This window comes from Cryptococcus neoformans (assembly GCF_000091045.1).
Source record: "Cryptococcus neoformans var. neoformans JEC21 chromosome 10 sequence".
Classification (NCBI taxonomy): Eukaryota; Fungi; Basidiomycota; class Tremellomycetes; order Tremellales; family Cryptococcaceae; genus Cryptococcus; species Cryptococcus deneoformans.
The window spans coordinates 173,371-188,297 of NC_006679.1; the positions used below are offsets into that span (position 1 = coordinate 173,371).

General features: G+C 49.3%; 5 protein-coding genes across 6 annotated transcripts; 2 read left to right on the forward strand and 3 right to left on the reverse strand.

Moving 5' to 3' along the window:
- Positions 1-47: 47 nt before the first annotated feature.
- CNJ00605 (hypothetical protein) lies at positions 48-1,529 on the reverse strand. The gene has a single exon (XM_024658753.1). It carries the CDS (start codon positions 1,478-1,480, stop codon positions 578-580), a length of 903 nt encoding a protein of 300 aa, XP_024514435.1. The 5' UTR covers positions 1,481-1,529; the 3' UTR covers positions 48-577.
- Positions 1,530-1,766: 237 nt separating this feature from the next.
- On the forward strand, positions 1,767-6,042 carry CNJ00610 (Argonaute-like protein, putative). Its single transcript, XM_567314.2, has 19 exons — positions 1,767-1,877; positions 1,986-2,078; positions 2,161-2,224; positions 2,293-2,310; positions 2,369-2,450; positions 2,498-2,545; positions 2,628-2,772; positions 2,830-3,733; positions 3,786-3,942; positions 4,004-4,104; positions 4,161-4,176; positions 4,228-4,528; positions 4,584-4,652; positions 4,703-4,735; positions 4,783-4,901; positions 4,960-5,343; positions 5,398-5,497; positions 5,571-5,759; positions 5,816-6,042. The coding sequence occupies exons 3-19, from the start codon at positions 2,179-2,181 to the stop codon at positions 5,822-5,824; spliced, it is 2,721 nt and encodes a 906-aa protein (XP_567314.1). The 5' UTR covers positions 1,767-1,877; positions 1,986-2,078; positions 2,161-2,178; the 3' UTR covers positions 5,825-6,042.
- Positions 6,043-6,088: 46 nt separating this feature from the next.
- On the reverse strand, positions 6,089-8,259 carry CNJ00620 (serine-type endopeptidase, putative). Its single transcript, XM_567315.2, has 5 exons — positions 8,013-8,259; positions 7,791-7,896; positions 7,172-7,688; positions 6,934-7,119; positions 6,089-6,883 (listed from the first exon to the last, which is right to left on the reverse strand). Exons 1-5 carry the CDS (start codon positions 8,214-8,216, stop codon positions 6,340-6,342), a joined length of 1,557 nt encoding a protein of 518 aa, XP_567315.1. The 5' UTR covers positions 8,217-8,259; the 3' UTR covers positions 6,089-6,339.
- A 174-nt stretch (positions 8,260-8,433) lies between these two features.
- Positions 8,434-13,015, forward strand: CNJ00630 (hypothetical protein). Of its 2 annotated transcripts, XM_024657923.1 has the most exons (16): positions 8,434-8,662; positions 8,714-8,770; positions 8,828-9,033; positions 9,080-9,086; positions 9,135-9,245; positions 9,294-9,376; positions 9,425-9,459; positions 9,520-9,704; positions 9,772-9,951; positions 10,015-10,111; positions 10,167-10,280; positions 10,337-10,804; positions 10,872-11,281; positions 11,346-12,734; positions 12,789-12,809; positions 12,861-13,015. In XM_024657923.1, exons 1-16 carry the CDS (start codon positions 8,519-8,521, stop codon positions 12,900-12,902), a joined length of 3,549 nt encoding a protein of 1,182 aa, XP_024513605.1. In that variant the 5' UTR covers positions 8,434-8,518; the 3' UTR covers positions 12,903-13,015. The 2 variants fall into 2 exon arrangements, with proteins under 2 accessions (XP_024513605.1, XP_024514436.1); XM_024658755.1 differs by having other exon boundaries at positions 12,789-13,015.
- Positions 12,974-14,873, reverse strand: CNJ00640 (adaptation to pheromone during conjugation with cellular fusion-related protein, putative). Its single transcript, XM_567317.2, has 10 exons — positions 14,688-14,873; positions 14,522-14,634; positions 14,349-14,466; positions 14,201-14,298; positions 14,066-14,141; positions 13,908-14,000; positions 13,791-13,847; positions 13,674-13,735; positions 13,245-13,614; positions 12,974-13,163 (listed from the first exon to the last, which is right to left on the reverse strand). The coding sequence occupies exons 1-10, from the start codon at positions 14,817-14,819 to the stop codon at positions 13,071-13,073; spliced, it is 1,212 nt and encodes a 403-aa protein (XP_567317.1). The 5' UTR covers positions 14,820-14,873; the 3' UTR covers positions 12,974-13,070.
- Positions 14,874-14,927: the final 54 nt, after the last annotated feature.

A 14,927-nucleotide genomic window follows, 5' to 3' on the forward strand; every position in this document is an offset into this window, starting at 1 on the left:
TAGATTTAATCCATATGTATATCTATAAAGATTTATATCACAAGCGCCCTGTGACCTCATGACACATATCTCATGTTCTAATAGTTTGTACATTTGAATCCTCCCTAGTCTTCACTGTTCGTTACGCCGCATATGCACATGACTACTGTGGGTTTTTCCTTCCTTGAGTGTTGCTTGAGTTGATTGCCTGATCCATTTTATCCGCCATCCATAAGGTCTTGAGTGTGTTGATCCTTGGGATTCGATATGTATGCTGAGGGCGGAATAGATGTTGTATTCACTTGGTAATGTGAAATGGGACATTCAGGTAGACAGACGTGTTCATGTCAGGGGAGAGGACTTTCGTGGGTGTGGGTTGACAGACTGGGAAAATGGAGAGAAGATGAGATCCAGAGGAAAGTACACTGAACTTGAAGAGTTGAAAAAGGAGCGGTGGATCCAAGAAGAGATACACAAATTTTGATGCAGGTAGAGAATGGGGCCGGAACGAGCATTGACGGGCCACCTTGTGAATCATCACGTTGATGAGTATCTAACGGCCAACTCAAGTAGAAAAAGGTATGCAAACCTACTGTAATCATGTTAGTATCACATCCAATGAATCTTTCCTCTGGCGTTCCGTTCTGTTGCACTGATGATGGTGTTCCATGGTCCGATTTTGCCCGTTGAGATCCTTTTCTGCAAGAACGGCTCTTCCTCTGGTTGGACCGCTTAACCTTTCGTCCGTTTCGTCAGGCGAATGAATGTCTTCTAAAGTTTCCAGTAGAAGGATAGGGGAGAATTGCTTTTTCAAAATCCTTCGCAGGCCCTTCCATCTCCCACTTCCAACGACCCAATCTGACAATCCGTAAAATTGCTGCTTTACGGATTCTGCCAAATCTCCTTTACCGATCGCCATGAGAAACCTGTCCATTACTTCCTTTTCCTTCATATACAGCCCCGCATCCCTTGCTTCAATAACAAGAGCATTGAAGGTCTCCCATAGCTTGAGCATATCATCCTGAGTAGCGGAGGAAGGTAAACGCGACGAACGCAGGTAATACACTATCTGGGACTGCCGTTCAATCGGCGACGGCATATACTCGCTTTCCAGCACTTCCCAAATCTCCTTCGTACTCCACATTCTCCCTAACCGATCCCACATTTCCCTTCCAAATGTCATTTTGAACACGTCTCTCAGAGCGAGTTCGTTACGCGCCCAATCATCCCACTCTTCAAGCTGGATGCCGCAGACCTTGAAGCCGGTCGTGCTCACCAGTGCACAAGGAGGTTGGTCGCCCGCAGACTGGCCGTGTGGATGGAAGAGGGCAGATTCTACAAGGTGGACGAGAGAGTCTTCGGGCTTACGATATGGTTCGGCGGGGCCGTGGAGGAGGTGGGAGGCGAGGTGGGGCGCGTGGATAGATAGGTGGGCCAGGAGGCGGCGGCGGTAGACGGGGAATGAAGTGGGCGTGAGGACGATATTTGGTGGGAGCTCCATTACCTTTCTCCCTATGGGCTGATATTAGATTGCAGGACGGGTAATGATGGGGAACGACTGGCGTATGGTATGTTTATAGGAATGTTTACGTCGTCACACACTGCAGCTGCCGAAGGGGAAGAGACCTTGTCGGCCACCGCCGCTCAAGGGTTTCCGGCTCTCCTTCATGGCCAGTGTGCCTAGATCGCCGAACTGTGCCTGGCGATGATCTGGTGACTGTGGGAAGCTTAACAGAGTTTATCGGCCGTGGCCGGGTGGATCCGAGCCTGTTGGGGATTGTTCTATTGTCCGTGCGTGGGGGATTGCGCGATGTCCTTTTGTTTGTCCGCCGCTGCAAAGATCAGCAGAGTCCCACACGTCACCCTCCCACATACATGGTGGGTAAAGTATAGCGCAGGTGAGTGTAGCACAAATCCCTTCCTACCTTGCTCATCTTCTCAATTCGCCACCCATTGTATCACTCCATAACCTATCACCTGGACTGCATTCGCCCTGCTCCCATCAGCATCCTCTCCCTCTCTCATACACTAGATCCCTGCAACGACAAACCGCTTTCTATCGGCATAAGAAGTACTGAGCCGTTCACCACAACATTCACGTGAGCCTGATCTCCGTTCTACCTACGCAATGCAGCCGTAGGCGACTGTTGGACCAGTGGCTAACCTTTGAACTGGTCGAAGGAATCCTCTGTCGGCAAGATGGCTGTTAATGCTCCCCCCAGCATCGGGCTTGAGACTCTCGATGGTAAGCCTGAAATTACTATATTTGCTGAGAGATCTGATTTATGTATGGCTTCCAAAAACGATGTATAGGCTGCCCCATTCGTCCTGGTAAGTATCAAGCGTTGTATAGGACCCCTTAACTAGCTGACGTACTGACCTCTTTTAGGCTTCGGTACGTCCGGTAAGGCTATCAACGTCTTCGCGAACATGTTCGCTGCTCGCTTCGACAAGTCCGACGCTGTCGTCTAGTAAGTACCGGTAGATAGGACCGGTGCCAACAACTGACTTTTGTCAGTCATTACGACATCGAAATCAATCCCGTGGTGAAAACCAAGGAGGCCAAGTAGGTCATTTCTTCTGTCTCCTCTCCTCCTGCTCTAAGCCTGATCAAGCTGAAAGGTGCTGACCTCGATGTGCAAAATTAGGAAGCCAAGGCCACTTCTCCAGAAGATCTGGGACCAAATGGTCCAAGAAGCCACTGGCCCCCTTAAAACTGCGCTTGAATCCGCTGCCTTTGACCAGCAGAAGAACTTCTACACTCCTCACGTTCTTGATCTGAAGGATGGAAAGGTCAGTCATTTTGTATCCAAATCGGATGTAAATCCCCATTAACCTGCTTCTTTACAGTTGGAGATCATCGTTGGTCTCAAGGAGGATGGTATTGTCCCTACCGACGATAGACGTCGGTTCAAGGCCGTTATTCAGGCTGCCGACAATTGCCAAATTGACTTGGACACTATCATCAGCTACTCCAAAGGCGACAAGCAAACCGAGCAGACTCGTGACGTTATGCTTCGTGCTGTCCAATCTGTTAACGTTCTCCTTCGGCAGGACGCTGCTAAGCGCTTCTCCATGCATGGTGCAGCTGGCCGAAAGTTCTTCACCGAGGAGGACGGTGTCGCTATCTCGGGCGGCGCTGTCGTCTACAGGGGTTTCAAGCAATCCTTCCGTTGGACTTCTTCGGGCTATCCCGCTGTCCAACTTGACAATGCTACTTCTGCCTTTATCGAGCCTGGAATGCTCGTCGATGTTGCCCCCAAGATCCTCGGTCTTGCGGGCGCTGGTGGTGGTCGGGGTGGTCGAGGTGGCCGTGGCGGTCCTCGTGGTGGCTTCCATGGCGGAGCTCCCGGTCCCGTTCGCCCTATTCAAGAACTCAATCCGCTTCAGATCAGGAAGCTAAGCGACTTGTTGAGAAGTGCCAAGTTCACCGTTACCCACCGAAAGACTGAACGCATCTTTGCCATTGCCCGCCTTACTTCCCAGCCAGCCGAAGGTATCAAGTTTACTCTTAACGGGAAGGACGGTCAACCCGACCGCACCGTTTCTGTTGCTCAGTACTTCCAGGAACAGTATAACATCAAGGTCACCCGTCCTCGACTTCCTTGTATCCAGTACGGCAAGAACTTTGTGCCTATGGAGTTTGTCAGGCTTGAGCCTTTCAACGCTATTCCTATGATGAAGATCACTCCCGACCAGACGGCAGAAATCATCAAGGAAGCTGCTAAACCCCCTAGCCTTCGGCAGGGCTCCAGTAAATGGTCATATATATCTCAAGTGACATAATGTGCTAATCCTTCCAATAGTCCAAGGCTGGAGACAGAAGCTCAACTATGAAAATCTTCCCAAGCTCAAGGCTTGGCACCTCCAGGTGCAAACCCAAATGATGAGCGTCCCTGCCCGTGTGCTTGCCCCTCCTGCCATCAACTATGCCGGTAACCAGTCCTTGAGAGCCAACTTTGGGTAAGTAGCTTTCCTTTCTTTTAGATGATATATTGGGGTCTGATTGTGCGCTTGATTGAAGGGGCTGGAATCTTAAGGGTGTCAAGTTCAACAAGGCCGGCAAACCTCTTACTTCTTGGGCTGTCGTATCTTTCGACGAGCGATGCACTGTCCCAGACCTTCGTAAGACATCTTCATTCAATCAGATCAACGCATCTTGCTGACAGATGGTTCATCAGAAAAATTCATCAATTAGTAAGCGATTGCCGGAAAGAGAGTTGATGACACTTACTGACTTATCGTTAGCTTTACCGGCGTACTCGTGCAGTACGGATGTCCCGTGCAAAACAGGCGCCCTGCTCTGTTGCAGCTTAATCCCAACGCAGGCGGACCTAACATGGGAGTCAAGCCTGCTCTCCAACAAGCTGCCAAGGCTGCGTTCGCCGATTCAAAGGTCAACCCTCAAATCATTCTTTGTATCCTCCCCAGAAAGGAGGCCAGCATCTACCAGACTATCAAGTCTGTTGGTGCTGAAGGCCTTTTCAAGCCTGTTGTGACTCAATGTTTACAGTCTGCGAAAATCAAGAGTGACCGAGGCATTGACCAAGTGTGTCAACATTACTTCGGTTTTCAGGAATGTTTTTGCTGATAAATATGCGCAGTACTGTGGTAATGTCGCGATGAAAGTTCATTGCAAGCTTGGTGGTGTCACTCACCAGGTCAAGCACAATGTACGCTTCACCTTAGTAGCTCTCGTTCTTTTACTAATTTCTATATGTAGGTCGACAAGACTACTATGCTTTGCGGTGCCGATGTAAGTAAAAGTTATTTTCAAGAATCTACAACTGACGATGAACTCAGGTCACGCATCCTCCTTCCCGTGGACGAGTTCTTTACCCGTCTATCGCTGCTACTGTTGCTTCCATCAATGGCGAGAACAATTACTTTGCTGGTTGTGTCACTGAACAGGGCGGTCGAGTGTAAGTCTTCATGTGATCGCTTCTGAAGTATTGCTTGCTGATCTGAATTGTGAAATAGCGAGATCATCCAGCTCCTTGACGAGATGATCACACACCACATCAAGACATTTGAGAAGAACACTGGAGCCAAGCCTCAAAAGATTCTTTTCTACCGGGATGGTGTTTCTGAAGGCCAATACCGCTTCTGTGTTGACGAGGAGCTCCAGTCAATTAAGAAGGCTTGCAAGGCTCTTGGCGGCAATTACAATCCAAAGATTACCTTTGTCATCTGTGCTAAGCGTCACGCCATGAGGTTCTTTGCAGCTAGCGACGCCGACAGGGATAGAACTGGCAACTTGCCACCTGGCACTGTTGTCGATAGGGGCGTTACGTCGCCACACAACTTTGACTTTTACTTACAAGCTCATGCCGGTCTGCAAGGCACCGCTAAACCCACCCATTAGTAAGTGTTCTCTCGGCTCTCCAGGTGACTTCTGCGTACTAACATGTTCCATAGCGTCGTTATGGCTGACGAAGCTGGTTATACTGCCGATGCGCTACAAAATCTTACTAATACCCTGTGTTACTCCTTTGCGAGAGCGACTCGGTCTGTCTCCGTAAGTCACTCTTCCATCCCATGACTTTGCTCCCCAAAGTCAAACACTCCCACTGATTCTTCCTGCACGCTAGCTTGTGCCCATGGCGTACTACGCCGATATTATTGCAGAGCAGGCGAGGCTTATTAGCTACAATGAGGATCTGGAAACTGCGACGACAGCTCCTTCTAGTACTTCGGGCAAACTCGAGACGGTTGCGTTCGATCCCCATAGACACTTTAAAAGGCAATTCGTTGGATCTGATTTCGGTTTCACAGGCTGGGTAGGTTGTTTCCTGTCTGCTATACTTGAGGAAATTTAGCTGACGTCAATGTTAAGTTCATGTAACTTCATCTCTATTAACATCACTACTTCATCTTTAATAACATCACATACGTCGCTGTTCACGGCTTTCTTGCCACCAAAAAAAGTCTGCTTTCCTTGAATAGACGTTGTCTATCGAAATTAAATTCAAGTTGTGTTTTCGTTCCCTATCGTGGTATGCCCCTGCTTTTTGTTCTAGTTTTGGGTGGAAGTCGGAAATGAATGCAAGAATTTATCTGGTCTTATGTTCAAGAAGCATTGCAAAAGGCGAACAAGTGAAGAATAGTAAATTGCAAAGTGATACATAAGCTCTTCCGATTCTTAGCATAACATACAAATCGTCTTAACTCTCAAACACGATGCGTACACTAGCGGGTAAAAAAGTGAAGACGGTCTGGGTTTAAGCAACGGGGTATATTGAGAAACAAATCCCACTGCCATTCCATCACACGCCCTTCTCTGCCCTTCTATTGTAATGTCTCTTTCTTAAAATAGCAAAAAAAAAGTTCCGTTCCTACTTGATTCACAGGGAGAATCATTTACTTCCTCTTGGGAAGAGTGGCGTTGTTGTATGCCAAAAGGTTGGGAGACCCCTCGGGGAGGTCACTAAGCATATCTTTGGTAGCAAGACCAACGAGCGCCTTCTTGAGCATGTCGGGGGTAAGAGTATCATTCTTGGGGGGCACAGGTAGGAGCTCCGGCTTGGGGAGGACGGTCTGAGCTAGGGAAGGGAGCATGGCGTAAGCCTGAGCATAGGCCATGGATACGATAGAAGGTCGAGTAGCGGCAAGAGACTCGTTAAAGTCGCTCTTAATATGAGGGAAAGACTCAGTCCCGTAAATAGAGACGAAGTAAGCGAGAAGACCGCAGACGTGGGGCGAAGCCATGGAAGTACCAGAGATGGTGTTTGTGGTGGAGTTGCCGCCGATCCAGGTGGAGAGAATGTTGAGACCTGGAGCAAAGATGTCGACACACTTGCCGTGATTAGAGAAGTAAGCACGCTCATCGCCGAGGGTGGAAGCACCGACAGTGACGGCGAACTTGGAGGCAGCGGGGGAGTAATTACAGGCGTCCTTGTTGTCGCTGCGAGAATTCGTTAGAAATACAACGGACAAAAAAGACGACCGACTTACTTTCCGGCGGCAACGGCAAAGTGGAGGCCGGCCTCGACAGCGGCGTCAACGGCGTCGTCGAGAGTCTTGGCCCTGCCACCTCCAAGGGACATGTTGGCAACGGAACCCTTATGTTTGGTCTTGCCAGTAGTGGCGACTTCCTGGGCAGCCCTCTCGGCGTCCTCGGTCGCCTGCTCAGCAGCCCAGCTACAAGCATAATCAGCATACGATCTAAGCAGGCAGAAATAACTGGACTCACAGAACACCGGCGATGACGTCGCTCATAGTACCAGAACCGTTGGAACCAAGAACTTTGACAGCAACAAGCTTGACATCCTTGGCGACACCGTACTTCCTAGAACCAATAGTACCAGCGCAATGGGTTCCGTGACCGTTTCCATCCTTGTCAACATCATTTTTGGGAATGGTCTTGCCCCAAACGGCTCGACCCTCGAATTCGACGTGGTCAGTGTTAATACCAGTGTCAATGACATAAGCGACAACACCGTCGCCACCCCCAGAATAGTAAAGGTACTTTTGGAAAGTGGAGAGGCTAAGCCTATCTCTGTGGGAAATACGGGCGAGACCCCAGGGGGCACCGAGTTCAGTGGTAATACCAGAGGCGGAAACGTCGACCTGCTCGACCTGCTCGTCAGACGCGTCGTCATCGACGCCGCGGGGAACCTCGAGAGTGGTCATGATCTGGTCCTTCTCGACATAGGCCACCTCGGGAGCAGCTCGGATGGCGTCAAGGGTGCTAGGGGAAAACTTGCCGGCTGTTGTAGGACAGGGCAATGGGTGGGTGGCAAATGATCAGCACGGATTCTGCCGAGGGCCCGTCCGGCTGATGGGTGGCCGCGATGAGATATATGACGTACCATAACCGAAGAAACCAGAGGAGGAGCTTGGGGAGGGAGGGGAGTAGACGTGCCTCAAACCTCCTTCATCGACTTCGCCATCGTCAGTCAAGGAGCTGTGAAGAGGCTGTACAGATGTCAGCTATCGTCCATCAGGATGGGTCCACGTAGGAGACCGCGGAGAGACGGACGCCTTCGGCCGATGATCGCCATCAAGTGGCAAAGGGAGATGGCGATACTCACGCTGGCAGCATGCAGCTCCTGGACCTCTCCGATATGGAGGGCGATCTGGCTGGCATCAACGCCCTTCTTGAAGACGACGATGTAAGCGTCGTCGATGTGGTCGCCGCCTGACGGGGCCTCGAGGGGCGCCAGGGTGGGCTGGGCGATGGGCGAGGCGAGAGCCACGAGGGGGAGGAGCAGCAGGGAGGCTGCGGTGAAGCGCATTGTGAGTGTAGGTAGTATGGGAATGCGGGGTAGTACGTATGGGAGATAAGAGGTAAGCAGCGACGATTATTAATATAGTGGATTATAAGCGGGCGGGGGCGCTTGCGCCTGTCAGAACTCCGCGCTCGAGATTAGGTTCGCCGATCCGCCACTAATGACGCACTCCAGCGGAGTACCGCATCGGGTATCTCGGCAATTACGTAAATGGCCTCCACCTCCACCCCCGCGAGTGACTTCTGTAGTCCGGTCAACCGCGTCTTCCTTCCTTCCTTCCTCTTTCCTCCTTCCAGCCCTCATAAACCATGGTCGCCACCTGTAGCAGCGCAGACGCTGCAGTGGAGGACATCAATGAGATACATGTACAAATCAGCAAAGACAAGTCTCGTGGATGGCAGAAGAGAGCCCAGAAATGGGCTAAAGGACGCAAGCTTCTCGGAAAGCTTCTGGTCAGTATACTGTTTCGCGTAAAGGCAAATAAGCTTATAAGAAAGTGATAGGGTGACCCTACTTTGCGATCGGAAAATACTTCTTTAACAGAATGGATAGAGGATGAGGCAATTCCCTTCTTCCTAATAGCACTTCTAGAACGTGAAGCTGACGACGACAAACAGTTTGAGACAGCGACCAGCTCGGCAGACATTTCTTTAACGGTAGCTCTCCTACTGAACCTAGTCAAACACATCTATACGACCTTTATCAAACCTTCTGCGTTTCCTACCCAGGAACCTCATACTCTTCTAACCGAGGGACAAAACCAACAAGGCCAGCTGGGAACATTACATATTGCGGGGAGAGTAATTGTCTCTTTGACCGAACTGTGAGTAATGAATCTTACATCAGGGTGGAAGCTCACCGTTTTCCAGGCTCCTGGTAAGATATACTCACGTCAAATACTTTTGATGCTTATTACCGCGATAGACAAACAAGAAGTTAAATAATCATATTGTGGCTTCCCATGTCGACTTATTCGTCAGACTCTTGGAGGCCTGTACCGAAGGCAAGATCTTACAGGCACAGGCTCACACGAATGTAATTACATTCATAGATCCCTTGAATCACACACTGACATGACATTAGTTGGGAGAGCTAATCTTGTCGATTGTAAACGCTGAGCATTCTGAATGCCGCACATTTCTTTCTGAGGATAGTGTCCTGGGGTTGTAAGCCATCTATTCTTCTCCCCTTGTTGAAACTCATGAGCACACTAGCGCAAATATTGGGAAGCTTCTCTGGAAATCGCAATGTAGGCCCCATCAACACCAGCTCTTTCAGCAAAGCTAAAGCTGATTCATGATCCTGCCAGCGTCTTCAATCACTCTCCACCTCCTTAGCACGTTACAATTCCTCCTACCGGCCCATACAGCTGGCAAAGATTCTCCGAGGACCGTTGCCTGTAGAAATGTGGTGATGAACCAAGGTTGGAGTAAGAATATTATTAAAGAGTCATTCAGCGCTATTGGAAAAATGGATAAGAAATTGGATCCTGGTGTAGGCCTTTCTAACACGAACGCCATTCTGCCTAGGAATTGTGCTGACTCGACTGGGTGAATTGTAGCTTCTAATGAAGTGTATTAACATCTTTGCTGAAGACCATAGTTTTCTTCGCCCCAAAGCCTTCCAACTTACCTCTTTCATCATTGACGACGAAGATCAGATCGTCTCTCACAAATCAAAGAAGAACCTCAAGAATGGTCATTTGGCTTTATATGCAGACCGGTACTGCTGTCGATTCACTGTAAGCCTTAGGCTTGCTTCGTGAGAAAAAGAGTGACAAGTCTGAGCTGATGGCTGTGAACAGCTGTATGGAGATGATGAGCATGAGTCACCCAGAATCTTTGCGCATACGGAGATCGAGGAATTTATCCGTCTCAATACGAAGGACGGAGGGTCTACCGGTAAGTCGGCCGCACCACACCACCAGTGGATACATTCAGATACATCACCAAATAGACTTTGAATTCCAAGTACCTTCTTTCGATGACCGCATATCGATTGTCAAGTTTGGTATCAAAACAGCTGAAGCATCGGACTTTGAAACCTTGATGAAGAAGGCGAAGAACCCAAGTACATTCTGCTTCGCAATCTCTACATCTTGTGATGACTAACGGCTATATGTGCAGAGCCTCAAACGCTCGAAGGAGAAGCCGAGAAGAAAGCCCCTGCTACAACGGTCGCCCAGCCCGACCCCCTTGCACCAGCAGATAAACGAGCCGATGGTAAACGAAAAACCAGATTCTCATCCCTTGCGAGATCCATTTCCCCTGGGATCAATTCCAACAAAATCTCCGAACCCGAACCCCTGTCCAAAGCCAGATCTATCATGTCTAACAGGTCTTCCAAAGTACGAGTCTCCCTCGATGTTGCTGAGGAAGAAAAGGATTCGGCGCTGGCTTTGCACGGAGCGAGCAAAAAGAATGAAGGAAATGAGAAGACACCAAAGGCCGGAAAAGGAGAGAAATTGGGAACGATGGAAATGAAAAAAGCGGAATGGAAGACCGCTGGGTCTGATGCGGCTGCTGATTCGGACGAAAGTGGTATAGTTCTTATCGGTAAGACGTCCACGCCCATGACGAGGTCTACAAAAACCTGTGAGTCCCCATCCGGCCTCTCTTACTCTCATCCGCGTTTCACAGAGCTAACGATGAGGGGGAATAGATGGGAGCAGAGGCAGCAGATCTTCCTCCGCTCGACGTCCTATGCAGTCCAAGCCTCCGCTCCCTCCCATGGAATCCTCCGACTCTGAACTCGACACAAAACCACTCCCCCCTCCAAACTCCAATCGACGTACAAGCCTACTCCAAAATAGATTGAAGAAAGATGTTGACGAAAAGAGCAAGGCTACGCCCACCATCCGTGCACCGACGCTGAAAAGCCGCGCGAAATCTTTGGCCAGTTCAATTGCGGAGGGTAGAGCGGCCACCCCAGTCTCGAGGGGGCCTACACCCGCCACTGGGGGCATTAACGAGCAGCTTTTTGGATCTGATGGCGGAAATAGAGGTAAGGATGGGAAGAAAGCGGGGATGACGAAGTCTTGGAGGGGTAAGAAGGACAAAGTTGCAGAGGAAGTGAGCGTCCATCATCTCATTACTTGTTCGGCCCTCCGAAGCTGAAAGATACCCACTCTCGCAGGCACTGCCCGTCTCCATCATTGCACCTATCCCAGAACCATCTTCCACCTCCCGCCGCGCACTGATCAAGAAACGTTTTCCACAACAATCGTCTGACGAAGAGGAACCTTCTGAAGCTGAACCGTGGACCAAAGCAGGGCGCACATCCCTCCAACCGCAAATCCGGACCAAGGTTAAGAATCGAGCGCCATCTCTTCCTCCGACCACATCAGACGATGAACCGCTAAGGGAACGCGTGAATACGATGAATTTTGACTGTGATTCTATGGCGGAAGATGAAACCAAGGACCCCCAGAAGAAGCTCACCAAACAGACGACCAGCAAGAGCACGGTTAAGGCGGCTTCTATTCCCCGGAAAAAGGGTGATCTAGCCGCACCAGTAAGCGAATCCGAGTCTAACCTTCAGCCAGAGGAATACCGCTCTCAAGATTCTCGACACTGTCAGCAAAATATGGTAGACTTAGCCTGCTCTGCTCCTTCCTTTGTTACTGTCAAAGACATTACTAACCGGCGAAGGCCCAAAACTAAGAAAATCATTTCCCGGTGTGAGGATGAGGATGACGATGAGCAGGTTCAAGAGCTTGAGGAGGAATACGACGAGGCGGATGTACAAACGAAGAAGAGGGGCCTTAGGCCTATTCGAGGTGTGCTGGACAAGAACAATATCAAGAACCAGAAGCAAAAGCAGATATCCGAATTCAAGCTTGACGAATCTGACTCCCAGTCCAACTCTGACCTCCGTTCTGATTCTGACCATCCTCCAACAAAGAAATACAAAGCCAACAGCAAAAGCAAGACCGCAGCCATGGCCAAATCCACTAAAGCTGAAATCAAAGCCCAGTCGAAAGCGAGGAAAAACAGGTCCCGCAGAATGGAAAGTAGTGAAGATGAAGAATCCCCTACTGATAATCAAGCTTCCGAACCCTGTCCTAATGTTGAGTCGAATCCTGAGTCTGAGCAGTCTGAGCAAGATGTCAAGCGTGGGAAGAAGCTTACCAAGGGCAGGAAATCATCGACCGCCGCCACTGCTTCTTCCATGTCGACCAAGACCAAAGCTCAAGTTAAGGAAATCAAATCTTCTCGCCGGCCTTATATGTTCAGCAAACCCTTGAAGAAACGTAAGGACATGACTGAGAGCGAAAGTGAGGGAAAGGACGAGGAGGATGCAGAAGAAAGGCCGCCTCTCAAGAAGACTAAAAAGGCCCAACCTTCAACCAAACGGAAGAGGGACGAAAGATCCGGTAGTGAGGAAGAGGGCCGAGCCTCACAGCCGTCATCGAAGCTGGCCAAGGTGATCAGGGAAGGTCGAGGAAAGACGATGATACAGGGCAAGGCGGAGAAGAAAGTGGAAGAGGCGGCGGTAGAGGAAGAACCTCCAAAGATTAGCGATGTAAGCTTTCTTTACTGATATAGCCAAGGTCCTATGGCTGATTGATTGTTAAAGCTGTTGAGTGGTATTTCTAAAGTACGTCCTTATTACTGATTCTCTACCTCATGCCTGCTGATAAAAATGAAGGCTATGAGGAAAAGAGTCAACACGCGCTCCCGTTTGAGGTAAATCTGCTCACGAAGTTCTAACCATATCAGTTCCATATTTGTATATCAGCAAATCATCTGTAAACATCTCCACACGTTTTCAAAGTTGTACATAGAATAACGCCTATTATTGATACTCTACACGGTTTTTATATGTTGACCGTTATGCATGTCTTTGTAGAAAACGATGTTATCTAGCGATGGTGGACATTTTTGGGAAAGGATTCGTCTTGCCCAAAACGACCATCTTCTTCTCGTGTGATATGTAACCCTTCAAATATCCCTGCACGACGTCAGCCTCCATTCTCCAACTTTATCCAACCGAAAGAAAGAGAAGCTTGAGGATGGAAGAAAGATTACTTACTCGATAAATCATATTCGCCACCATACACTCCACCTCATCCGACTCCACATCCACCCCATGCAACTTCAATGCCAACCTGAATGTCTCTATCGGGACCCTCGTCGATTTATCACTCGCCATCCATGCCTTCTTGAACAGAGACCTCAAACAGCCCTCCCTCGCTCTCTCCACCACCAGCCATACTGACATGCCCACCAGCCGGACTTGGGCCCATTCGAGACGACGGTCATACTCTTCGACGTCCCCATTTTTGATCGCATTTATGAATGGCGTGAAGACAAGTTCTAAGCGAGGGTGCTGGGAAAGGAGGGAGGCAGACGGGAAGCGGCCGTGTAGGAGACGGAGAGGGATGAGATATGTGAGGATTAGTCTATGTGGAGCATTTAGTACGAACAGCGCGGAGAGATTGGAGATGGACGTCGGACGTACTCTTGGTTACGCTTTGCGTCAGCAGGACAATGCTTTAAAGCCCAGCTTAGCTCTTCATCCGCCTACATAATTTTGCTCATCAACTTCCAATCATCATTACCAGCAAGAGGGACTCACTTTCTTATCTTCTCCATTCAAAAACGCCAACATTCCAATGTAGAAATGCCAAGTAACCTTACTTCTTGTCAGCACCTACTTCCATTACATTTCCCTATACGCAAGTCGCTAACATACCTGATCCGGTAAAGGCGCAGTGTCCACAGACGGTGTCTTGGGGTCGGAGACGACTGCTCTTATAATATTTTTACAGAGATTGGGCTTGCCGACCTATTACACATGTGAGCATCCGATTTCCATCAGAAGTATGGATGAGGAGAGGAGAGAAGACGAACCTTGAAGTAACACTTGATAGTCAAACAAGCTGTGTGGTAAACACCCCGTCTCCTTGATTCTTCCCCCTTAAATTGTCTGAAATCATCCTATCAGTCATACATCTGGGTTAAGGAGGAATCTCAAGCGAGACTTACCGATCGGTAGCGCACAAGGAGAACGCCTTACTGACTGTCCTCGTGCAAATTTCAAGCGAGGGCATCTTACCCGTTTCGGCGTGAATCGTTTGGTCGGCCTTTTCTCTGCGTCAATACTGATTTACCTCTGGAGATCGACAAAACTCACTTGCTCAGCGAGGTCTCTCAAGTCGCTCAGCATCATATACAAAACCGGCAAAACCCATGATGATTGATCTACAAACCATCGATAAAAGAGGGATAGTAGCTTGTCTTGTTGATTGAAGCTAACGTTTTTCAGTTTCAATAGCTCAAGTAGAGCAATTAATGTAAGATACTCACGCTTCTGTATAGTCCTTGGTCTTGTACAGCGCGTAAACACATGCGCAGTGTCGTACAGCAATTTCATCCCACAAATCGGGCAGCGTGTGCCCCGGATTCTTCAAGCGCTTCTCCTATTCACATCCATAAGTATTCACATCTTTCATTTAGGATATAGATGACCTACGTCAATAGCACCGACCGTATCGGCGATGCCCTTCGCAGCCTTGCCGTGAACAGATAAAAGCCGAAGAAGAGGGGTGTGATCTTCGTGTTGGAGTGGGTGTGTGAAGCTGTTGACAAACTGCTGGTACTTCATTGTGGTGCCCCTATGTTTGGATATGGGTAAAACAACAGTTTGGCAGAAGACAGCAGCACTCGTTCTGCTCAACTGATGTCTTCCGCCATTTTTCGCGCGGTGGAGGCT

Excerpts from the sequence above, each read along its gene's own strand:
- CNJ00605 (XM_024658753.1), bottom strand. The coding sequence starts at position 1,480 with ATGGAGCTCCCACCAAATATCGTCCTCACGCCCACTTCATTCCCCGTC.
- CNJ00610 (XM_567314.2), top strand. The coding sequence starts at position 2,179 with ATGGCTGTTAATGCTCCCCCCAGCATCGGGCTTGAGACTCTCGATG. Across the intron at positions 2,451-2,497 it reads AAGTCCGACGCTGTCGTCTA|TCATTACGACATCGAAATCA; the intron begins GTAAGTACCGGT and ends GACTTTTGTCAG. Across the intron at positions 4,653-4,702 it reads CTCACCAGGTCAAGCACAAT|GTCGACAAGACTACTATGCT; the intron begins GTACGCTTCACC and ends TTCTATATGTAG.
- CNJ00620 (XM_567315.2), bottom strand. The coding sequence starts at position 8,216 with ATGCGCTTCACCGCAGCCTCCCTGCTGCTCCTCCCCCTCGTGGCTCTC. Across the intron at positions 7,689-7,790 it reads CTCTGGTTTCTTCGGTTATG|CCGGCAAGTTTTCCCCTAGC; the intron begins GTACGTCATATA and ends GTCCTACAACAG. Across the intron at positions 7,120-7,171 it reads GACGTCATCGCCGGTGTTCT|CTGGGCTGCTGAGCAGGCGA; the intron begins GTGAGTCCAGTT and ends TTATGCTTGTAG.
- CNJ00630 (XM_024657923.1), top strand. The coding sequence starts at position 8,519 with ATGGTCGCCACCTGTAGCAGCGCAGACGCTGCAGTGGAGGACATCAAT. Across the intron at positions 9,246-9,293 it reads AGGCACAGGCTCACACGAAT|TTGGGAGAGCTAATCTTGTC; the intron begins GTAATTACATTC and ends ACATGACATTAG. Across the intron at positions 12,735-12,788 it reads AACCTCCAAAGATTAGCGAT|CTGTTGAGTGGTATTTCTAA; the intron begins GTAAGCTTTCTT and ends TGATTGTTAAAG.
- CNJ00640 (XM_567317.2), bottom strand. The coding sequence starts at position 14,819 with ATGAAGTACCAGCAGTTTGTCAACAGCTTCACACACCCACTCCAACAC. Across the intron at positions 13,736-13,790 it reads TGAATGGAGAAGATAAGAAA|GCGGATGAAGAGCTAAGCTG; the intron begins GTGAGTCCCTCT and ends AAAATTATGTAG. Across the intron at positions 13,164-13,244 it reads TGGCGAATATGATTTATCGA|GGATATTTGAAGGGTTACAT; the intron begins GTAAGTAATCTT and ends GACGTCGTGCAG.